The sequence below is a fragment of the Dromiciops gliroides genome, chromosome 3, assembly GCF_019393635.1.
Source record: "Dromiciops gliroides isolate mDroGli1 chromosome 3, mDroGli1.pri, whole genome shotgun sequence".
In the NCBI taxonomy this organism is placed as follows: domain Eukaryota; kingdom Metazoa; phylum Chordata; class Mammalia; order Microbiotheria; family Microbiotheriidae; genus Dromiciops; species Dromiciops gliroides.
In genome coordinates, this window is record NC_057863.1 from 206765270 (window position 1) to 206789669 (window position 24400).

The following is a 24400-nucleotide window of genomic DNA, read 5'->3' on the forward strand; positions in this document are numbered from 1 at the left end:
AGGGGGGAGCAGATGAAATGTTCCTATTGTTCTAATGCCAGCACACTTTTTAAAAAAAATCTATGTTTCTGTTTCTTCCTTTTTCCATACTATTGTAGGATACTCCTTGCCAGGGTTTTCGGTTTCTTCAGAGAATTAAGCTACAAAGCAAGTATAACAAACAATAAAATAGCTGCTTTACATTGAAAATAAACATAGTCTGTGCCAGTCCACCCTCATCGCTCCTTCTCCCCCAACAACTTCTGGATTTCCTGTTCTGTTTGTGATTTTTTCCCCCTTGGTGCTTCTCATCAGTGGCCGCGGACTCCCTAGCTCTGTGTGTCTGTCTGATCAGCATGCATTCCTCCTGTTCCTCTAACTGCCGGTACCTGGGGCACTAGGACCCAGTGAGAGTCTCCCTGCAAGGCTTGCAGAAAAGCTCTAAGACTCCTCCTTATCTCCAGTGTCAAACTTGACATCAGCCTGCAAGCGGAGCATGGTAACTTCTCCAGCAATCAGAGCTCTCTCTCTCACATCAGTGGCATGCTTCATGGAGATATGCTCTTCTCACTGCCCTCTGCACCAGCAACATGGATTGTCACATCTCCATCCTCTTCTTTCTCATCTGCTCAGCTCGCAGCTGCTTCGGGGAACTGATTCTCCAGCCTACCAATGAAGGTAAGCTCAGTAGAGAGGCATGGCAATCGAAACTCTCCCACTCCTTAACGTTGTACATTCTGATTGAAACCTTATTCACTCTTTTAAGGTGGTACAACCTGAAACTGCACTGAGAGTAAACTGAAGATGCGCTTTTATTTTCATTTAAGAAACATAAATCTTCAGAATGTGTTTTCAATTGGATGCCAATTCAAACAATTGCCTTGTTTGCAAATCATCAAGCAAAAAAAGAAAAAAAAAGGAGGGGGACTTGAGTTTGCATACTACAGCATGTTAATTGCCAAATAGCCCAAGAAGTGTTTTATTATGTAATTATGATTGTGTGGTCCCTAGAGAATAAGTTTAAAGAAAAAAAAATGTACTTTTCTCTTATCTCCAGATCTTTAGTATATGCCTAAAGATAGGTGATACACACACACACATATATATATACATATATATATATGTGTATATATATGTGTGTGTGTATATATATATATATACATATACATACACACACACACACACACATATATATATATATATATATATACATATATATATATATAAATTGTAGCTTTATTTTGGGGGGACTAAAAAGAGCCTGTAGTTGGGTAAAGAGATTTGGTGTGTTTATGTTGTGACTACTTTACTGTCTAGATATTGAAGTTCTGTGCATCTCACAAAGGTGATGTTTCACTTCGAGGAACAGACATGTGCCATTATCCTTATAAATAATGTTTATAGGCATTTTGGGAAGCTTAGGTTTGAATATGTGCATGTGAAAATAACCAAAGATATTAAATTGTGGATAGATCTTAGGCAGAAGGGGTAAATTAGCAAGTGGGAAGCCAGGAAAGAATGCAACAAAGTGAATGGCACTTTATTGATATTGAATTTTCTTCCTTACAATGGGTGTACATACCTTTTCACCTGATAAAAATGCAAAACCAATGTTAATAGCTTCTAGCTTTTCTGTAATACTGCATACTTATTCGGTACTTTATCATTTTCTAATCAATCTTTCTAATCCATCTTAAATGTAAAGTTCATGGGGGACAATCCTTAACTATTATCTACATTTCATTGAGTAATTGGGTGCATAATGAAGAACTTGAAGCTTTGATGTCTTATTAGTAATTATGATTTTCAAATGATAAAAATTAAATGATTAATATTTGATGGTTTACTAATATTTTATAAGTAATAAAGAGCATATTTAATTGATTCATTTTGTCAATAATATTTAAGTTGATACTAAGCCATGTATGTATGTATGTATGTATGTGTATATATGTATGTATTAAATTCAATGGAAATTTTAAAACATTTTTAAACTTTTTTATTAAATAAGAAGACTGCCACTCTTTTTGATGACCTATTTTCATTGATAAGGAAATAATAAAATGAAGCTTCTATACTTATGATATTTGTTTACTGTCTGGCCATTTTAATTATGGCAGATTAAGCTTTTGAATCTTTCTTTTTAGGCTTTCCTTCTCTCCAAATTGTGAAACTAAATATGTTAATATGTAAAGATCATGAAAATCATTTCCATCCACTACAGACTCCTCTGTAGAACAAATTAATAGTAATTTGAAAGACATTGCCAACTCTTCTTCCTGGATGAAAGACAGTCTTGGTTATTTTTTACCCTGGATACCATAACAATGAGGAAAAATCAGTTCTTAATGATTTTAAAATGATTAAGGGGGTTAAAACATTGAACATAATTTAAAATGGAAAACAATATTGTGCTTCCACACCTGCTTGATAAGCAGTATTCATATGGGAGATTAATAAACTAGTAAAACAATTGCTTTTAGTTATCATATATGTAAATAATCCAGAGATTGTTATATTTGTAGAAAAACATAATTTTGTGTAAAACTGTAAGATTGATCCTCTAAGAATTAGATTGTCATAATTAACCAAAACTATTGAAAAAATAATTCATTACAGGGAGTGAATTATTTTTGAAACTATACTATATATACATAAACTCAAAGAATGGTTGAAACCATACTATATGTAAATGTGAACTTAGAGATACACATATATGTGTTGAAAGCATATTAAAGGTACATCCATGCATCACAAATATGTACATATACATAAAGTGTGCTATTAGTACTTGCATCTGTATATGTACATAAATAAGCGCATGAATATATCAAGAAAATACCTTACTATATTTACTATTTTATTCTATGAAAATTCCTTTATCATTCATAAAATAATCAATCCTTCCAAAGGATCATCCCAAAGGCAACTTTTCCTTTCCTGTATAGGCTTGCCTATCTCCTTTGGAACAAAAACTAAAATATAAACTTTTGTAGATGTAAATAAATCCTATTAGCCAAGTCTAAGGTTTGTGTAAATATTTGATTAGGAAAAATTACTTAGTTTCTGTGGAGTTGTGTTAGACAGCATGAAACTTCACAGATTCTGCTTCACTGGCAAATCAAACATTGTCAAATAAAACACACATGCCATTTTCTTCTGAAGACGTTGATCTGGACAGATTGAGACACTTGTGAAAAAGTGGGTCATTTCCCTAATAATATTAATAATGTATCACCCCTACATTCTACCCCCCCCCAGTTGCATAGTAATTTTAACATTTTGTTTGGGGAAATATTGTGCAAGAAAGATTCACATTGCACTTAGTTTTTCCATAAAGTGCAGGGTATATTTAAAATTTAAAGTTCTATGTAATTGTGATCTATTACTAAAGAACTTAAACCTATTTATCAGATCCCATTTAGAAAATTGTTTGGATTATCAATTTCCCTGGTATTATCTTGAAGAAGTGTGTCTTTTGGATATTTTTTGAGATCTCATTAAATAATGAGTGATAAAGAACTAAAGCAAAAGGTCTAAATCTAGTTATTAGATTAATTAGGAGTGTGATTTTTTCTGATTTAAAGATTTGGGAATTAATGTGAACTTTGAAATGTTTGGTGTCCTGGACAGTGAAAAATGAAGTTAGAAATAAGTTAGGCCAAATTATAAATTTGTTTCTGTTTGCATAATATTTTATAACCAAGCTGTCTGGAAAAGAGATAAAAAGATAGACTTATAATTTGCATATCAGTATAATCTACAAATCTAAACTCTTCAATGGTGAACTTGAATTTAAAGTTTGGATTGTAAGAACCTTTTTGGTTTCTCAGGTTGATCTATCATCCAGACAATATTATCCTAAATGAAAAACTACTTCTTTTCATAAGGAAAAATGATAATGCAATAACTGTATGGTAATTTATATTTAGATAAATTTGTGTCTCCTTCTCTTTTCTTTTCCTTTCCACCATGACCCCTATCTTCCCCATGAATTATGAGAATGGATGAGTAAAAAAACTATGAGAAAAAAGTGGCAAATACTTTGCTGTTATTGATTTTTGTCTCATTCAGGATGGGACAAAATATTCACAGAATACTTTGCTATTTTTAAAAGCTGTCTGTTTAAGGCTAACTGAGTCAAATTTATTTATCAAGATGTAAAATGTTTTTTCCCCCTGCAAATGTTCATGAATTTTGTATTAACATGCTATTAACATAGTACAACACCTCAACAATGTAATTAAATCATTTAAAACTCAATATCACAAAAATTAGAATAATATAGTTATACATTAATATAGAATAAATATTTCTGGAAGGGCTTACACATTGGGCATGCAGATATACTATTGGTTGTTTAAAAATAATAAATCCTATATCCTTGATATATTAACATATATGAGATCATAAAAATATGTGACTACAAAGTGCTATATGGAGGCATTTCTAAATAAAACATATTTATGTGTTCATCAACCCCCTAGGTCCTTGAAACTTTCTGGTCACCTAATGGCAAAATTTTATTTAAAGTTTAATAGGAAAACTAGTGAATGTTCAGTAAAGTTCAGCATGAACTACCCATTGAGTAATAGGTGAATATCAGTAAGAATTAATATTTTATTTATGTTTGTTCCTTTTTTTATAACCAGTGTAGTAATGACATCACTTTTCAACTAGAACTGTCAATCTTCAGCATTCAAATACATTATGCTTAAAAAGTCCATAGAAAGCTCTCACATCATTATTTTAAATATATATGTAATATGCACATTTATTTACATATACTTATATATGTATATAGACACATATAATAAACCACATCTACACATACACACATGTATAATCTTTGGAAAGGTAAGGTTTTTTTTCAATAACAAGTGACTTCTTTCTAATTGCTACATATTACACTCAGGTGAACGAGTTGTATATTTCTGTAATTTAATAGTTTTGTTCTGATCTTTCTTAACTGTGCTTTTTGCCTAGGGGTACTAGAAACCTTAATTTTACTGTTTTATAACCCACAACAGTTAACACTTGACCTAGGTCATTAACAGGATTATAAGCAAATTTGTTTAAGCTTTTACTGACAAGCTGAATTGCTTGGATAATATTTTGACTGTGCAGACAGGAAACTTTTTGTAACCTATCAGAAGTACAGCATAAAATAAATTTATTTTGAATATATGATTTCCTATTTAGATATATATTGATAATATGTTTACATCATCTGAAATTGGAGAAAATGTTCATGCTGGTACTCAGCATACCCTGCTTTCATAACATGACCATGTTTTACACATCTTAGGCCAAGGTAGTTGGTATAGATTCATAATTAAATAACTTTTCAACAAGTTATGGAATTGTAGACATAATATTTTTCTACTTTTACTTTATTGGTGCTATGGTAAAAAGTCCTCTTTCTGACATGCTCTTAAAATATAACCAATTGGACTATGCAATGTTTATATTTAAATAACTATAAGAACTGTAATAATGAAATTATTTCATAAATCTTCCTGGCCTATGTCTTAAAGAGATCATGGTGATGTTTGATTGGAAGATTTTTTCTAACATTGAATATTTAGAGATATAAAGCATACAGTCGACCCTGACCAAAAAACAAGCAAATGGAAAGCAAACCAAAAAACCCTAATTAAAAGTTTACCAATTTAAAAAAATCCAAATTATGATCTTAGAATTGTCACCCTTTGATATAATGTTTAGTAGATTTCATAAGTTTTATATAAATTTTTATCATAAAGTTTTATATTTTTTCTTAGACAACTTGAATTGCGGATTTTCAAAGTTTCACTTTGATTCTTTTTCTTCATGCAAAGTTGCAACTTATTGATCCTTTAATACTCAAAAAAATTGTTTGCTCTTGTAATCCTTTTACACTTTTTGACATATGACCTTTTCTTGGTGCAATACCTGAAAGGGGGGGATGAGTTTAGGATCCATTAGAAATATAAAATGTGCATTATTAAAATTATCCAATACATTTGCCACTCTGATGTATTCTAAAAGTTTTTCAAGAAAAACCAAGTTTCTCCATAGGATATTTGATTTACTAACTTTCTAAGAAACATAAACATGGCCATAAAAACTGTATAGTTAAAAATTCAAGGCATAACATTTTCACAAAACACAAAGTGTTAAATCTTATAGGTTTAGATAAACACTGTTATATCTAAAAAGTTAAAAGTCACTTAATATATCAATGATGTGGCTTGCCTCTGTATTTAAACAACATTGGAGTAATTTTCTTTGGCATGGATGCAGTTTGTTAAGGGTAAGTAGGCATTTGACATAACATTGCATTGTGCAAACACTTTTCTGTCAGACGCTTTCTACTTTTATTTTGTAAATACACATTAATCCCCAACCATGCCCCCACCCCCAAACCTATGTTACTAGCTGTTTTCATGTAATCCCCATTTGATGAAAGGTTTAGATGTACAGATGCAGGTGTTCTCTTTTTTGGTTTTGTCTTAAGAGATCTGGATTTTATCACCAGTGAGGGTCACTACCGAGCTGTTACCAAATGCACAAGTAGCATTCCACAGCTTTTTCATATAAAAGCTTGGCTGGTGGCATGAAACATCCATTATGCTATTCATCCAGGTATAACATAGACCTAGGCTGCCTCTTGATGTCTTTAAGAAGTTCAAACTTAAGTGACTATAAAGTATATTCGACTTTTTCGAGTTAAAGCAAAATTGTGTTTCATCAAAGTAATACTAGAGCATTTACAAAAAGCTAAAGACTGAGCTGCTGGATTAATCAAATGAGGAAAGATGCCCCCACTTAGGAAAAAAGTTCAAGGCCAGGACATGTGTGCCCTTCCACCATGCCACCTCTAAGACACAGTTACCAGATGCTTGATATCATGTACTGATGGAGCCTGGGCAAGAGGGATCCCCACAAGGAAAGTTACTTATTAAATATTTTACGTTCTGCCAGCTTCATTTGTTATGCAAAGAAGCTCAGTTTGGAAAAAAAAAGTCTTTACAAGTGGAAAAAGAACAGAAATGAGCCATCAAGGCAAAAATATAAATAATATGAGGATTCTATTATCCAAACAATTCAATAAAATGCTTTAAAATTATGTAGAATTTCCAACAGCCTCCCTACCCCACCCCCCCAAAATATAAGGAATTTAGCATAATTTCTGGATAGTCAATTTTACTAAAAATCACAATAGTTATTTAATTTTGTAATCATTTGATCAGTAAATATCTATTAAGCACCTACTTTGTTCTAGGCCCTGTCCTGAGCTATTTTCCATACATGGCAATAACACTAAGCTTTCCCCCCAGTTTTATATCCACCACACATCTCCCTCACCCCCCCCCAATATACACACACTTTTTTTGACTAAAGAAAGTGCTCAAGGAAAACTTTAAGACATTAACAACAACAAAAAAACACCTCCCATTCTGCTGCTTGGGTGAATGCATACAGAGGGAGGATGGAATAAAACCGCTACACCAAATAAAGCCTTAAACTTGGAGTGATGTTATTAAACTGGATGCCCTGAAAGTGGAAACCTTTTTTCCCCCTCATTTTCTAAACTATGTCCTGCTGTTCCAGTCAAAGCAAAGGGCGAAAATCCAAGTGATCTACTAAAAAAATGCTGAAGTCAGAATAATAGCAGACAGAGAAAGAATAAAAAAAAAAAGTGGTAGAACTGTACAAGCAATTAGGTAAACAGTGGGGAAATCGGGGGAAACAGTGTTTACCATGGATGGTAGAGCAGAGCACTAACAATGCTTTCTTCTTTCTTCATGTGACCTTATTCAGGTTATAGTTTTAGTTTAGGTCAAGTTACAAAGTTTACTTTTCAGAATAAAAAAGGTTAGTAGAAATAATTCTGAACATGGGACAGAGATGGGCATCTACTCTTGAAAATGAAGGGAGCTCTCAGCTTTTAAGGAAAAAAATCTTCCACAACTATTAAGGCAAGCCTTAAAGGTGTTACAAGTGAATACTGTATTATATGGCATATCAAAAGCTTCCCAGGGAGTGCCTCTCCATGTATTTTCCTTTATATGTGTCCCTTTTTCTACTCATGGGGTAGATATTTGTGACAAAGTGTGCTTCAGCTACTGGAGAAAGTGGTTTATTGCTGAGTATTTTATTTATTCGTATTTATTTATTTTTTCTGACGGCTATTTCATTAGATGCATGTCCTTGCTTTAAGGGAAGAGAATCTTCCCACTGTCCTTTAGACTAAGAGAGAACAAGCCACACCCACTAATTAATATTCATATATAAAATAAGCCTGTGTGGCTTCCTACATATGCATCATTCATATACATTTAAAAGATAACAAGCCAGTGTCTAATCAGTGGTAGGAGATGAGTTAGTCCATGCTTGGAGCTCTGCTCCCTACCCTTCAGTGTTCCTGTGTATTCTCTGTACCCCAATTGGGCCCCTGCTTTGTGTGACCCTCACTCTCCCCACCCCCAGGAAGCTGAGAGCCTTGGATCTGGCTGGCTGCCCCCACCCCCTCCTATTCTCGCTGTTCTTTTCTCAGGGAAGAGCCTCTCAGTGCAGAAACTGAGAAGCTGAAACCCTCTGACTCCCTGGGGAGTGTGTATGTGTGTGTGTGTGTGTGTGTGTGTGTGTGTGTGTGTGTGTGTGTGTGTGTGTGTGTGTGTGTAGGAGGGGTGGCTCTTAATGGGGGGAGCTCTGCCTATAGAATCTCTTTATTTGTGGATCTATGCTTCGGGAGCTTTCAAAGAATGGGAAGAGAGGGTGTCAAACCTGCACTTCCCTGAGGATATTCCCATTTGGATCTGAGACCCATTGAAATCTCAGCTGGGTGTCAGATTGTGGGGTTGTTGGGCTTTCAAATGCAGCAACACATTAATTCTGAGATTGACAAAAGGAGAATCAGCCCAAAGAAGGGTGGCCACCCTGGGAAAAGGATTGGAGTTGCTCCCAGACCTGTGATCGCTCTTAAGTGCTCTCTTGGATCCCAGAGATGGAGGTCCACCTATAATTTTGTCAATATTTCTCATTCCTCTGTGTGTAATTCCCAGCACCTCTCTTTGGAGGGGGGGGGGGTGGAATTCCTGCTATTTTTTTAAAGACCTACCCTTCCCTCTTCTCAGATCTTATCTCTTTATTGTGAGCATTAAGCCTCAGATTTTAAGTTACTATCTGTTAACCTCTTTTCCTCTCCTTCAAAGGAGATATTTACATTATTTCCAAAATGTAAAATGGTGATCATATGTGCCTTAAATTACAGAGTTGTTCTTATGTACAAGAAAGGTACTTTGCAAAAACTAAAACAAAACCCCCAAGCCCCATAAAATCTTTGTACATAAAATTCTTGGGTATTACACACACACACACACACACACACACACACACACACACACACACACACACATACACACACACTACATAAATAGTGTATTTCTAAGAGTGCGGGTTTTAAGTCGGAGGACTTGGGTTGGGTCCTGGCTGAGTTATTTGCTGTTCTCTGTACAAGTCAAGTGGTGTCAGTTTCCTCATTTGTTTTTTTTTTTTAAAAAAAGTAAGTTGCATTAGATAATCTCTGCAGTCCCTTTCAGCTCTAAATCTTATGTTAGGGTGGGGAGGAGGGCATAAGGGGTTGTGGAAGAAGAAACTAAAATAATTTACTTGATCTACGTTAAAACATGCAGGGAAGTTAACAATAAAAAAAATTGACCTTCCCTTTCCCACTACCCCTAAAATAAATAGAAAATAGGACACATGAAAGTTTGTGTCACACTCACTGATAGAATGTATGCTTCTTGACAACAGGAGCTGTTTCACATTTTGTGATTGCATCCCTGGTGCCAAGCACAATCATTGGCACAAAGTAGGTCCTTATTAATGCTTGTTGATACTTGGAAACATGAACTATTGGGCACTTGACTTCTTGTATTCATTCAGATGAAAAGTTGGTCTGCAATATAGAATACCTTGAGGGACTAACGAGAAAAAAATTTTTGTGAGAGATACACGTTTCTCAAAATTATATTCCTTCCTCTTTCACCACCATTGTTTTTCTAATTCCTAAAGGAAAAAGCAAAACTATTGAAGGGGGAATAAGTAATTGTGATTTTTAGTTTAGAGATTTATCTTTCTTATTTTTAAAAAGTACCTTATATATGTGGAAGCAGCGATAGAAGGTAGCTAGTTATATGGCCTTGAAGAGTAGCAAATTAAGTCAAGGACAATTATATATTTCACATGGACATTTCAGCACATATGTTATTCATTAATTACCTCCATAAATTCTGTTAACCTGGCAAACAGCAAAAATAGCATATTGATGACATCAGTTTTCCAAATCAAAGTTTTAGTGTCTTGGTTTCTTCAAAATGACACAAACATTTTTTTTTTCTATTATTATCACTGTGCTATTCCCCATGTTCACATGAAAACACTTAAGTAGTTTCCTCACTGAAAAATTCTCATAAGAATAAATGAAAAGGGTTCAAGCAGGGAATTCTTAACCTTTTCTATGTCATGTACCAGTCTGGCAGTCTGATCAAGTCTATGTACACCTTCTAAGAATAATGTTTTTAAAAGTATAAAATACAACACATAGTATTACAAAGGAAAGCAATTATATTGAAATAGTTATTAAATTATTTTTAAAAGAAGTTCTTGGACCCCAAAATAAGTGAGAATTCCTGACTAGATGGAGACTCTGAGGATTTATTATTAAATTATGTACATGCTATCTCCACTATAGGATGTTAATTTCTTAACTGTAGGGGATATTTCATCTTTCTCTTTCTATACCAAGAATTAGTAGCTGATGGAAGGCACTTAAGAAATACTTGTTACCTGATTTCTAGTGGATTATTTCAACTCACTTTAATCTATTTCATTTCAAAGTTTTCATTGACTTTGTTTTTTGAGTGTCCCCCAATCAATACAAAATAAATCTTGGTATGTTATTGTAGGTTTTTAATATTGCATAGATTTTGCCTTTCTACAATTATTTTTTTAAATTGAGGATCTGAATAATTATGCTTTCTTGATTTATCTTCCTATACCGGGTAATTTTATTAATAGGGAGTGAGAAACTGCAGGTTCTTGTGTGTCATTCTATTGGGATCTACAAGCAAGATTTAATTTGTTTTGCTGTGGATTGGTTATTTATCCTACACGGGAAAAATACTTCCTGAAAATTATTTAGAAAAAGATAGATACACATAAGTGTAAAAATTTAGACTTTTTTTTCTTTTACATATGGTAAAACTGTTTTCTTATCAATGTGGGATTTTAAAATTTCCTCAACTATCTCAACAGGCCTCAAAAGAAAGAGCTAGCACATTGTTAACAGTTAACTATATTTCTGTTTCCGGATTTTCAGCCCTAACTTTATAGTTTACAAACACCTAGAGATTTCATATGGACTTAGTTGTATATTAAGAAAGATAGTATTGATTTAGAGTATACATTGACTTGTATATTCAAAATACAAGGGTATATTGTGTTGCTTCCTTTGAGTACAAATGAGGATTGGGGAAAATGGCTATCATCTTTTTGATGACTACTTGGCTCATCCTTTGCCTTTGCAAAAATGACTTGTAGCAGCTCTTATTGCCATATCCTTTATAGTATCTGTGGTAATAAATAAATTCCCTGGGTGAACATATAACTTCTTGAAATTTTGATAAAATCAAACAAAGTCTTCTTAAATACAAATTGGAAATGAGGAAAGAAAACAAAAATTGAAACTAAAATATTGACTCAGGTTTTTGCAACTCTTTAAGTCTAATTTTAATTTGATATTTGAACAATTTATTTTGATTTGTAATATTACTGGTAACTTTCAAAGATGGCAGAGAGCTAGAGAAGCTATAGCTATACCCAAAATGTGATCTTCCATTTGACCTGCAAAAGCATTTAAGGGGTATTTAATGGGGACAATGAAAACCAATTAGATTATTGCTCCACCATAACCAAAAAAGTACATAAGCATGAAATGCATCCAACTATTTCAGTACATTTAGAAGCTTTTTTAAAAAAAATGGTTAAATATTGTGTGAAAGGATTTTTTTCAGTGTGTTATGTTTATATATGGGTGGCCTTAGTTAATCATGATCTTAAATTATCACCATCATTTTAACTTATATGCTTCAAACTGATACTGTGGTTTAAAACCATTTGGTATACTGAAGACCATAGTTGCCCTTTCCTCCATACACTGGTCTTAATGTAAACTAGCGGAGCTTTTGACTCTGTATGGTGTCTTTTGAGCAGAAGCTGCCAGTTGCAATTACTTGTACTTTTTGTCTTAACTTGACTGAATTAGTAAATTAGGCCGTGCTCAGCAATTAGTGGTTTCAAAAAACTTTGAGGCACAACTGCTCTCCTTTGAGAGCTTTTATGTTTAAAAGTACAGATATTTCCTATTAAAACCACAAAATGGTTCTATGGACAAGTCCCCAAACACCAAAGAATGCCAGCACTTTAAAAAATTCATATCCAAATAATTTGCATATATTTTGTGGGGGATTTAAAATTGCTTAATTGATGAGAAATTAAAATTACTGTCCCTTTAAAAGTTCCCTCCAGCTTTGACTCATTCATTTTCTTCCTAACAGTGAATTCTTGGAAATTAGCCAGGGGTGCTTACTTGTCTTTTCTACTATCCCCATCCTCTATCCTTCACACTGATAGGAAAGGGAATTTTAAAAAAAATTTTATTATCCAAAGTAAAGGTATAAAATTTAGTGTGCATCTTTCGAGTTGATTCAAGGTTTAAGCAAAAATAAAAGACCCTCTCAAAAAAAAAAAGATTTTCACTAAAACTCCCTCACTTAGCTCTTATATTTCTCAAAATAACTTTTATCAGTTTATCAGAATGATTAGTTCATTTGATCCTCATGGTAGCCCTGTGAAGTATGTTAAGCAGGTATTATCACTGCTACTTTATGCATGAGGAAAGCTGAATTTCAGAGAAGCCAAATGAATGGACTGTCCCAAGGTGTTTGGGTTAGTGACAGGGTTGAAAATAGAAGGTAGGTCTTCTGACAGAAAGCACAATACTTGGAATACTGAATTAAATTAAATTTCAACAGATAGAACAGAATGAAAGAAACTCTTTCCATTAATACCTCTGAAAGTCACACTTCTGTGAAATCTTTGGAGAGTAAAAACTTTTAAATATTAAAAGCATAAACATATGTTATGTGTTCTCTGGCAACAGCAACTAAGTGTCAAGAGCATATAAATCATAGAAAATGAAAACTGAGTCATCCTGTCACCTTGATGTTCCTGTGGATGCAAGTCATATTAGAGATGCATTTTTCTTTGTATTATCACTGTTCTACTGGCAAGTAAAGGAATGATTTTCATTGGAATAGGTACAGTATGACATCAGATCTCTAGTAAAGGATGAACTCTCTAGAGATACATAAATGTTACTTTTTTCTCCTTTCCTTTCCTTTCCTTTCCTTTCCTTTCCTTTCCTTTCCTTTCCTTTCCTTTCCTTTCCTTTCCTTTCCTTTCCTTTCCTTTCCTTTCCTTTCCTTTCCTTTCCTTTCCTTTCCTTTCCTTTCCTTTCCTTTCCTTTCCTTTCCTTTCCTTTCCTTTCCTTTCCTTTCCTTTCCTTTCCTTTCCTTTCCTTTCCTTTCCTTTCCTTTCCTTTCCTTTCTTTTCTTTTCTTTTTTCAGATTCTTTTTTTTTTAATAGAGAAACATACATCACTCTAGTTTTTAACTTCTGCAGCTAGGTGGCACACTGTATATAGCATGGTGAACTTTGAGACAGAAAGATGAGTTCAAAGATGGGCAAGTCACTTAACTCATCTCATCCTCATTCAGTTTCCTTATCTGTAAAATGGGGATAATAAACACCAAAACAAAAACCCACTATATGTAAAATGCTTTGTATATTTTAAAGCACCTTATAAATGCTAGTTATTGTCATGTGACATTTAAAGATCCTTGCAAAATTTCACATTTTTAATAAAATTATTATAATCAGTAGCAAGTCATTTAGGTAGAAATGGGAAAAATTGAATTTGATAAATTTGTAATGTTCTTACAAACGATCTTTGTGTTCAAAAATCAAAATGAAATGTCTTCATTCTCCCGTTCCCCAGCCCTGAACACAGAGGAATATAGGCTAGGTTCTGACTTGTTTAACTTATCTTAATATATTCAATTCTTACTAAAATCCATTAGATCCTAAATGAAATGCTATCTACTTCTTCATATTGACCAATCAAGAAATCATGAATTAAAAGAAATTCTGAAGAAAGTCGGAATTTAATGAAGAAACAAAATAAATAAAATATTAAATTGTAATAGCTTAAAATTATACTGAGTCCTTTGGGGGCATCCTGTATCTTTTTGAAAAAAAATCAACACGAATATAGTGAAATGTATGGAAAATAATTAATATAAAGCTTTGTTCTGATACCTAATATTATTTCACAATTAAATAATCTATTTTTATTGGTCAACTTTTTAATCCTTTACTTGACTAGATAAGATTTTCACCTATCACGGCAGCCTTTTAAAATAGGAGCATTTTTTAAAAAAGTAATATATTAATGCAAAGAGCAGCAAGATTTACTAGTTGGAGTCTTTTTTCCTATCTGCAAAAGAGGAATTACAGTATTTCCATGATCAATCTTACAGGATTATTGTCATCAGGAATGCACCTTTTGAGCCTTAAAAGCCTTTAGAAGTGTGAGTTTTTAATGGATTTTGTTTTCCAGTTGTCCTGAAATTAATGAATTTGCCAAAGTGGGATTCTCCAGAAGTTTCAAAAACAAGCTGCTTAATCTGGAGACCATAAAACCCCTAAAAACTGAGGATAGGTTTTGGGGGAGGCGGGGTCTGTGAATTTGGAGGGGGGAATATTACACCTTTATTTTTACTAACTTCTAATTGAAACTTAGCTTTTTCTTCAATTATGAATGTAGGCAAAAGACATTCTTCTGAGAAGAGGATTTATAAACTTCCTCAGACTGCTGAAAGGGTCCAAGAAAATGTCATAGATGATTTGAAACTGCCCCAAAATTAGGTGATCCCCAACTAAAGTAGCAATGACATAGTGTGAAATGTTTTGGGTTGTCTGTTCTGTTCTGTTTGTTCATTTGTTTGTTTTTTACTTGTGATGAATAATTGTCAGCAGGACCCTTCCTTCGGTTTTCTGACAGATTTATATCTGTATTTTAAATATTGCTTAGTAATAATTCTAGTATATATATATATCATTCCTTATAATATTAAAATTTATTATGATCTTCTGATAGCTAGTTTATTTTAGAAGTTCACTCTTTAGGAAGAGTCTGGAATTCACTAGAGTGTCCAGCTATCACATAAAATTCGGGTTTGTGTTTTAGTTTTTTTTTTCTTTTTGCCGTAAATTACCATATTCACAAAAACACAGGCATGTATACTTTGTAATGCTCATGTATTTATTCTGTAGGAATTTCCCTTTCTGAGCAGTGATGAAGCAGTGATAAATAGTTGTTGTCTTGTTTTTATTTATAATAGAATCTGGATATTCTAGAATTACACAGTTGAACAAGAGACCATTCCCTCTGGAACGACCATGTTTAGTAATAGCATAGCAGACATGTTTTTTTTTTTTTTGTGACATAAATGCCCATGGAGAATGGTTCACACTTCTATTATGCTTTAAGGCTTACAAAGTGGGATAGATAGTGTACTATCATCCCCATTTTACAGATAGAAGAACTCCTGAGTCTAAGAGAAATTAACTTGACTAAAGTTATACAGTCAATAACTATCTCAGGTTTTTCACAGAAATGGATAATTTCAATAAACTTTTAGGTTATTCTTTCTTCCAGGGTAGTATTGTCACTTGACAAAGTCACTGTGGTAATTTAAGGTTTTTTTATTATTTAAAAGAAAAACAAAAACTTCAGCCTCCTTTGGTTTTAAGAATATTTTGTATGAACATAAGTAGAGAGCAGTAGGTTTCATTTACAGGCTGAATAGGATTAAGATATAATTTTAGTCTGTGAAATTCACTTATAGGATCCAAAATAACTAAGTTCTAAATGGTGTGTTAGTATTGAGGCTAAACAAGACCATATTGAGCCATAGTAAGTATTTACATAGCAATATGTTCATTCAGTCAAACATTTCTTAAGCATCCACCTTATGCAGTGGCCATTAACCTTTAAATCCATCTCAATTGACTTTTTTTTCCTTCTCCAACCCCTTTGCAACCTCTGGTTTTCTTTCATGAGGTTTATCATCATAATACCTAGGGCCTGATCATGGAAGTAATATAAAATTGAATGATTTTATTTTTCTGAATAATATTGCTCTAAGTAGAATACAGGGGTATTATATTGGCTGAATACTTTTTCAGGACCCTATGAAATAAGTTACTGACATGCAAGCTCATAACAATATTATGCATTGCTTTTGTTAGAAAAGACATCAAGTGAACAAAATAATACCCCTTATAAAGTTAAAATACTTTGAAAATTACTATAAAACTATTATCTCAAAAAGAAACCTATATATTTTCTTAAACTTCTCCCAAGGTATATATGTATGCCTGTTGTGTTTAAGAAGTTTTCAAAGGTGCAAATTAGACATAAGTGAAGTGTCAGTCTTTTTAGATGGAAAAGCACCTCCTGTAAATCTGAACATTGCAATGGTCATTCAAATGAGTCCTTCATTAAATGTGAATTATTCACCACAATAAAATCCTTAAGAAATCCTCACTTTAAGAAAAAATTCCTAGGGAATACATTCACTTTTTGCCTGTGTCACTTATTTTAAATGATATTTTTATAGTTTTTTAAAGTGGCTTATGTTGTATATTTTTAATAGTGAGATAGGAGAAATTCGTTATTATCTCAGTTTGATGTGAATTCTAATTACAATCAGCTCTCTATTATGATTGCTAATAGGGTTAAGAATTGCATGAGATAATATAAAAGGTGTGTAGGAAATATGATGTTGATCTCTTCCATTACTTCCTTTCTCTGGCCCTAGGTTTTCACATTTGATAAATAAAGAAGTTGGACTAAATAACAACTTGGAGTTCCTGAAATTGTTTGATAAACATGATCAATGTTTTGTTTCATTAAAAATATCCTATATATTTAATATCCTACATTAAAAATAGTTTTTTTCTTCTGAGAAAGGATCTATAGATTTCATCAGAATGCTAAAGGTGCACATGGAAGAAGGAAATAAGTATTTACTTAATGCCTATTATGGGCAGGACATTATGCTAAGCACTTTACAATTATCTCACTTGATTCTCACCACAAATATGGGAGGTAGGCACTCTTATTTTTCCCATTTTAGTATTGAGGCAACTGAAACAAACAAAGGTTAAGTGACTTGCCCAGAGTGACTACTATACTATACAAGAAGGGATTTGAAATCACATCTCCAAGATAGATTTGAATTCACATCTCCCTGACTTAAGGTCCAGCAGTATGATGTGACACCTGGTTGCCTCTAAGACACTCAAAAATGGTTAAGAACCCTTAAACTAAATGATCTCTAACATTTTTTCTGCCTCTTAAATCCTCTGGTCTTAGAAGTTGTATTGATAGTGGATCTCCCCTTTTGGCAGCTCTCTTGACAATGACAGTAGCTCCATGGATATCTCTTGCTCCTGGTTGGCTAGTAATAAAGAAACTATGATCACAGGTACAAACCTTTGCAGCCTTGTGCCTGGCTGGCACTGACAGCTATGGATTAAGTGGATTGGAGCTATAACATTGGGAACTGGTGATGAGGAAGAACAGTATGTTTCCCTTCTGTTCCATAGTACTATAACCTGGGGGTGTCTATGTACTATGTGGGTTGTGCTTATTTCTTTATTCCAAACCATTCCTACCAGGATTACCTTCTGGCTTTTAAAGCTTATTTCAGAGCCCATTTGAAAATCTACATAGGGCCAATAAGTCAGAGTAAAGATCACCCCATGGAGGTCAAAATATAAATGCTCTTGCCAGAACTGGTCTGCAGGAAATGAGGCTGAATTATAATGTGACATTTAGTTAACTCTCTATTTTTCATGGAAACTTCACACTTCTGCTTGGCTTTCCTAGTCCATTAACTTTCTCAACACCTTATCACATTCACTCCACCTGCAGTCTGGAGACCATAGTCCAATAGAGAGTGGAAGAAAAGATTTGTTGCATCCTAGGGTGGCTTCAATTCAAAAATACAGTTTAAAATGCTATGAAATCCAAGACATAAGTCAAAACTAATACAAAATATATTCCAAATCCAACTAAGTGATTGCAGAATTTTTGGTTTGCTATGACATTATTAATTTCTGTTCTAAGAGCTGGTAATAAATCAGTCAGTCAGATTACTTCAACAAATATTTATAAATACACACTATTTCTCAGAACCTATGCTAAGCACTAGAGATTAAAAACAGAGTATCAAAAGCAAAACAAAACCAAAACCAAAAACCTCAAGAAGTTTACATCTCAATATTGGAGAATAATATAAATAAATATGTACAAAAAAGTTACATATGGATTAGGTAGAAGTTAATCTTTAAGGGGAAGATTACCTTTGGCAGTTGGGGGACTACTAGGAAAGACTCCCTGCTGAAGGTGCCATTTGAGATTGAACCTTGAAGGATTCCAGGGAACCTGAGAAATACAATTTAATGTGAATGTTTCCACTTTGTTTGATAATTTCACACTTTGGTGTATCTATGCTTGCACGAATGTATTCCCTACACTGGTGTAAATTCTTTTGATTCTTATCCATTTATCCTCAGTTTCTCAAAAGAGGATCCAACCAAGGCGCCTTTGAGCTTCCTCCTATTTCTTTAGCAGCTTAATGGCAGCATTGCACCCCATGAACTGTCTATCTATTGCTTCTCATCCTTGCTACCTAGCTATGACAATTCATTGAGTATCTCAAAAATGTCTATTGCAATCACTCCTCATTTTGCAAATAACTGTTTATATGTTGTAGCCTGCTTATGCTAACCAATGTACTTTTCCTTTTCCCATTATGTTACCTGTAATTTGACATTTTCTGAAATGAGAGTGTTTTATGATTTGTAGCAATATGGCATTACTAGGGGGTTAAAGAGGTAGACTTCATGACAACAAACAGTTTGAAATCATTAGAAGTATTGTATGGTTTATAAGGCAGCTAGATGTGGTTAGAATGCCAGGCCTGGAGAAAGGAAGACTCCTTCTGGAGTTCAAATTCAGCCTCAGACACTTACCAGATTTGTTACTTGAGCAAGTCACTTAACCCTGTTTGCCTCAGTTTAAAGAGAGGGGAAAGGATAGGGAAAATCTAGGTAATGTAAAAAAAAAATAATAGATCAATAACATCAGTTTTTTTACAAAAGGGACAATATCTTTGAGTAATAAAAACCCTGTTATCATAAAGTGTTATAGAGATAATAGTATTATAAAACTTTAATCTATAAGACTCTAGGAATAATCAGTCTAGCCCCCCCCATTTTATAGGTAAGGAAGTTACTAAAGCATAGGAAGATTAAGTAACTTATTTATGGTAACATAAATAGTAAATGGTAAAGCTGGGGTTTGAGTTCAGGTCTTTTTATTGTAAAACAATTCTTTCCACCACACTATGATGAAAATGAAGCAGCCATATGGGTACTTGCTGATGTCTTTGTTAACTTCTTTTAGGAGATGGGGAAGGAAACAACATCTGTGATCTATATATTTCAAAAAATAATAATGTGAGTAATTATACCTTATATTAGTTTGACAAGTGATACATGAAGAGGTTCATTCAAGTATGAGCAGGAGGTAATGACAGATATCATGTTGGTTGTCTCATTGGATGGAACACGCAAAAAGACAATTTACAACTGGGCCCAATAAATTTGAATAACGTATCATGCTCATAAAAGAGGCATGATCTTATTAAAATAACTATTTATAGTTTCACGTGATAGTATGATATCATTCTGTTATAATCAACCACATATATTCTTCCCAGAAGAGCTCTATGCCTAGTGGAATTCACACTGTCCTTGTTTCTAATTATTGTCATCAGTTAGATATTATCAAAAGTTGGTTTCTGAAGTTTTAAATAAGAGCTTGAACTAAAGTGGTAGGTGTATGAACAGAGCTTCCACAAAAGAAAAAAAGTAGGAATGAATATATCAGAACTTAGACCTCTCCATGAAGGATTGGAAAACTAATTAGAAAATTTTAAAAATGAATCCATAATAAAGAGCCTCTCTAACAGAATGAAAAAAATGAACAAAGTTGGAACACAAAGATTCTGAAATGGAGGATAATCTGGCAGAGGAGAAACCAAAGGCAATAACATCAAAAGAACACATGAATTCTCTATGAGCCAGTGACTGAACTTGAAGATAGGATACATATAGATAGCTTATTGATCATAGATCTAACTGAATAATATAACAAATTTAAAAAATCTAAATTTACAACATAGAAGAAAACAAAACTTTGCAGGAATTCTGAATATGGACAATAAACTTTCTCCAGAAAAATCCTAGTACTTTAAACTCCAAGACACATGGAAGTTAAATTTTACAATTTCAAAGACAAACAATAAATTTTGCAAGCTTCTAGGAGAAAGACCTTCAAATTTAAAGGAAAGTAATTCAAATAAAGCAATAAAAGGAGACTTGTATGCAAGTACTAGAAATTGCAGAGGGGAATGGGATAATATATTCTAAAAAGCAATGTTTAGGCTGCAACCCAAAATGACATAAACTGCAAATCTCTGCCAAATCATCAATTAACAGAAATGGATATCCAACAACAGAAACACAATTCAGACATTCCCATGAAAGAAAGAAAGAAAGAAAGAAAGAAAGAAAGAAAGAAAGAAAGAAAGAAAGAAGGCAGGAAGGAAGGCAGGAAGGAAGGCAGGAAGGAAGGAAGGAAGGAAGGAAGGAAGGAAGGAAGGAAGGAAGGAAGGAAGGAAGGAAGGAAGGAAGGAAGGAAGGAAGGAAGGAAGGAAGGAAAGAGCGAGGGGGTGAGGGAGAGAGGGACAGACAGAGGGAGGTAGGAAGGAAGGAAAAGAAAGAAAAAGAAGAAACGAAAGAAAGAGAGAAAGAAAGAAAGAAAGAAAGAAAGAAAGAAAGAAAGAAAGAAAGAAAGAGAAAGAAAAAGGAAAAATGTGAGAAGACTATCCATCTGGCAAACACCATAAGAAATGTAAATAAATATAGCTCCGAGGAAGAGTCTAAGTAATGATATAAATTATTTCATCTTTAAAATTTACTTTTTAAAAAAGGAAAGAAATAAAGAGCAACCCTTGAGGAAAAAATCAAAGGATTATAAAAGTTTTGTTTTTTCTTTTAAGAATATAAGGGGATAAAGGTTTAAACAGAACTTAAAGAAACAGAAGTAACATGAGAGAATCAAAAATGAAACATTATGGACAAAATTCATCTTACTCTCCCCTCACAAATGAATCTGTGTATTTTATGTGACAGAATAACAGAAGGGTGTATAAATGATGAGAAGGGAGGTGGGAGACAGAGGGAACAGATGATGTACCACTCTCAAGTCCATGGATGAATAGCAAAGAGATGGTAATTCCTATAGTTTCTCAGAAAAAGGGAGAGCTGCAGGATAATAGGAGAGGAATGGAATCTTGGAGCCTGAATGGGTAAGTGTCACTCCAAAAGGGGTAATGGGAGCCTGATGAAGAGGACTCCCGTGAGGGAATAGGTATGTGCTTTTGATGAAAGATGTGGAACTCAAAATAAGTTTAATCTAGGGTTGGTTCATTAGAAGTTTACCTTCTCTGAGAAAATTTTGTGCCTCCATAGGCAACATCCTAGCCCAGGAGTAAGGATTATGGAGCTCCTAAGGGCAGCTGGCACCCAAAATGGTGATGGTAGTAGGAATAGGGGAATCCAGAGATTAGAGAGCAAAATTTTGGGGGAAAAATGAACAACAAATCAATTGAAACTGAATTCTGCAAAGTTATAAAAAGATACTCCCTTATTTCTTTGAGGAGGTGAGGGACTATAAGTATAGAATTTTATATAGATCAGACTTTTTATGTGTTGGTCACTTTTGTTGAACTGTTTTTCATTTCAAAATTCTGAATTATAAACTGTGAATCACTGGGAAGGTGTAAGAGGATGAATGAGGAGGCAAATGGTGATATAAAAACAAAAGCTATCAATAAAAATGTATTTTTAAAGAGACTAACACTTATGGAAGACTTGCATCAGCAGAAGGAGTTGCTGTACTGAGTTTCCTACCTTGATGAAATCACACACACACACAAACACATACAGTTTGTTTTTATTTCATCAACACTTCACATTCTTATCATAAATGTCTTAGGAATCCAGTAGCATGGAAAATTCAAGTTCTTTGAGGCCAGAAATGGGTCTCTGTACCCCCTGTATCTAACACAATGCCATGTACCTTTAGGTATTTACTAAATATTTGTTCAATTGAATCAAACTGATTGAATTAAGAGTTGTATAATGAGTGGCAACCTGTTTAAAAACAAAACAAAAAGTAAAGATTTGACTTGTGTTCCACCTCACGATGAATCTCCTGTGGCAAAACACAGTTCTGGAAATATCATTAATAACATTTACACAGTGCTGTGTAATATATGCAATAGTTATGACTCTTTATTGAATGTGACCTTTTGTGCAGTAGCTGAAAATCTCATGTCTTCTTGTTTGAGAAAATAAGAAGACAATCATAGAAGATGTCAAATTTAATAGATAATTTGTTTCATTGTTTTTCTTTCACTATCAATTCAATAGCATCCAGTGTTGGGAAAAATGAGAGTCTTTCTTGGGACTATGAAGTTATTTTCACATTATCCTTCCCCATTTGTCCCTGCTTAATGTTCCTCCTTTGGCTGCTGTAACTGAGCATGTAGAATTCCAGTACATATTGAGAATGTCATGTCTTTCTTTCCTTTACCTTACAATATCAGTGGCTTCTATGTTTGCTGCAGATTAATTATAAATGATTGATGAAAGGGCAGCACTTATCTAAGCAACAAGAAATACGTTATTGATGACATTGGAGTACACTCTGTGGTGTACTCATATTTCACATTGATTGTTGTTTATTTGGAGCCTACGGCAATTCTTCTCTGTTAGAGCTGGATATTGATCCATCTGGTCTGGATCATGTTAATAAATATGTGTATAGTTTATACAATCTTATAATCAATCTTTAGCAGTCAGTGTTGGCTAGAGTACTTACTAATTTTGGTCTAATACTTTCACATTAGAAAAATAACCCATTTTGCTGTTCAATTATGTAAAATTTCCTTTTTTAATTATAAAGATGTAATCCTTTTTTAATCCTTACAGTTGTTGAAAATGACTACAAATTACCCATTTTTTTCATTTTCCTAGTTTAAAAAAATTTATTTTGTCTGACATGACTAGTATAGTAGCATATATGAGTTCTTGGTGTTTCATAATAAGGCAGTTAAGTAAATAAATGAATGACAATGAAAATTTTATAACAATTATAACTTCAAGAACAAATGAATACTTGATGTTGGATAATAAAGGAAATGTAATAAATAAATGCAAATAAAGATTTCATAACACAATTTGGCTTAGAGGGAAAGGGAAAGAACTTACTCTGGGAGGCAAAGATAATGTGGCTTGTTACTATTACCAACTTTAATGACTCTAAATTTATGCTGATAGGGTTAAGGAATAGGCCTGTGATTTCATCAGTATAAGGAACTATCAAGTAATGATTATGACATTGAGTAAAATATGGACTTTCAAAGAAGTAGAAAATCTTTTCAAGGCGATAGAAACTTTTGGCTTCCTTCCCCTAACCTATCATGTACACTGGCAGTTAAATGATCATTTTATTCATCTGGCATAACTTGCCCCAGGGAAGTATAGAACAAAATCTGTTTTTTTAGATTCACTGACTCTGTATTTTCAAATCAAAAGGGGATTCAAGAGAATTAACTTCAGTAAACTATTATGATGGAAAAAATCTATAGCTATCTTATGGTTTAATTAATTTGGACAGATTTATTGAAAACTTTTGTTTTTAAAAATATTTTTCTCTATGCATTCATCTTATTACAAAAGGAATGGGCATAGCTGTATTTGTTTCTGTAGTGAATCTCAATCTACCTTAAAAAAGGTCTTTATCATGGGTCCCCAAATGAAAACTTGATTTTGTTAAAGAACACTTTTTCTTAAGAGGTAGTGGATATATTATGATAGATGGACAGAAAGTCTTACAGTTAGAAAGGTGAGGGTTCTTGCCCTGGCTCTGACATCTAGTAGTTTTATGAGTTTGAGCAAGTCACCCACACATTGCCTCAACTCCTACAATGAAAAGTTATATTTGCCACACCACTAATTTCTTACATCAATGAAATCACAGGTCCGAATTTTTTAAAAAAATGCAACCCAAAAAGTAAAAAAACAAAATTAACGATTAATTTCAAAG

General features: G+C 33.4%; 1 protein-coding gene across 1 annotated transcript in view; it reads left to right on the forward strand.

Annotated features, from left to right (window-relative positions):
• The first annotated feature begins 464 nt into the window (after nt 1-464).
• Nucleotides 465-24400, forward strand: part of EPHA3 (EPH receptor A3) — a 420397-nt gene continuing 396461 nt past the window's right edge. The window contains exon 1 of the mRNA XM_043996808.1: nt 465-657. Within this exon, the coding sequence (XP_043852743.1) occupies nt 570-657 (88 nt within the window). The 5' untranslated portion in view covers nt 465-569. The remainder of the gene's footprint in view (nt 658-24400) is intronic.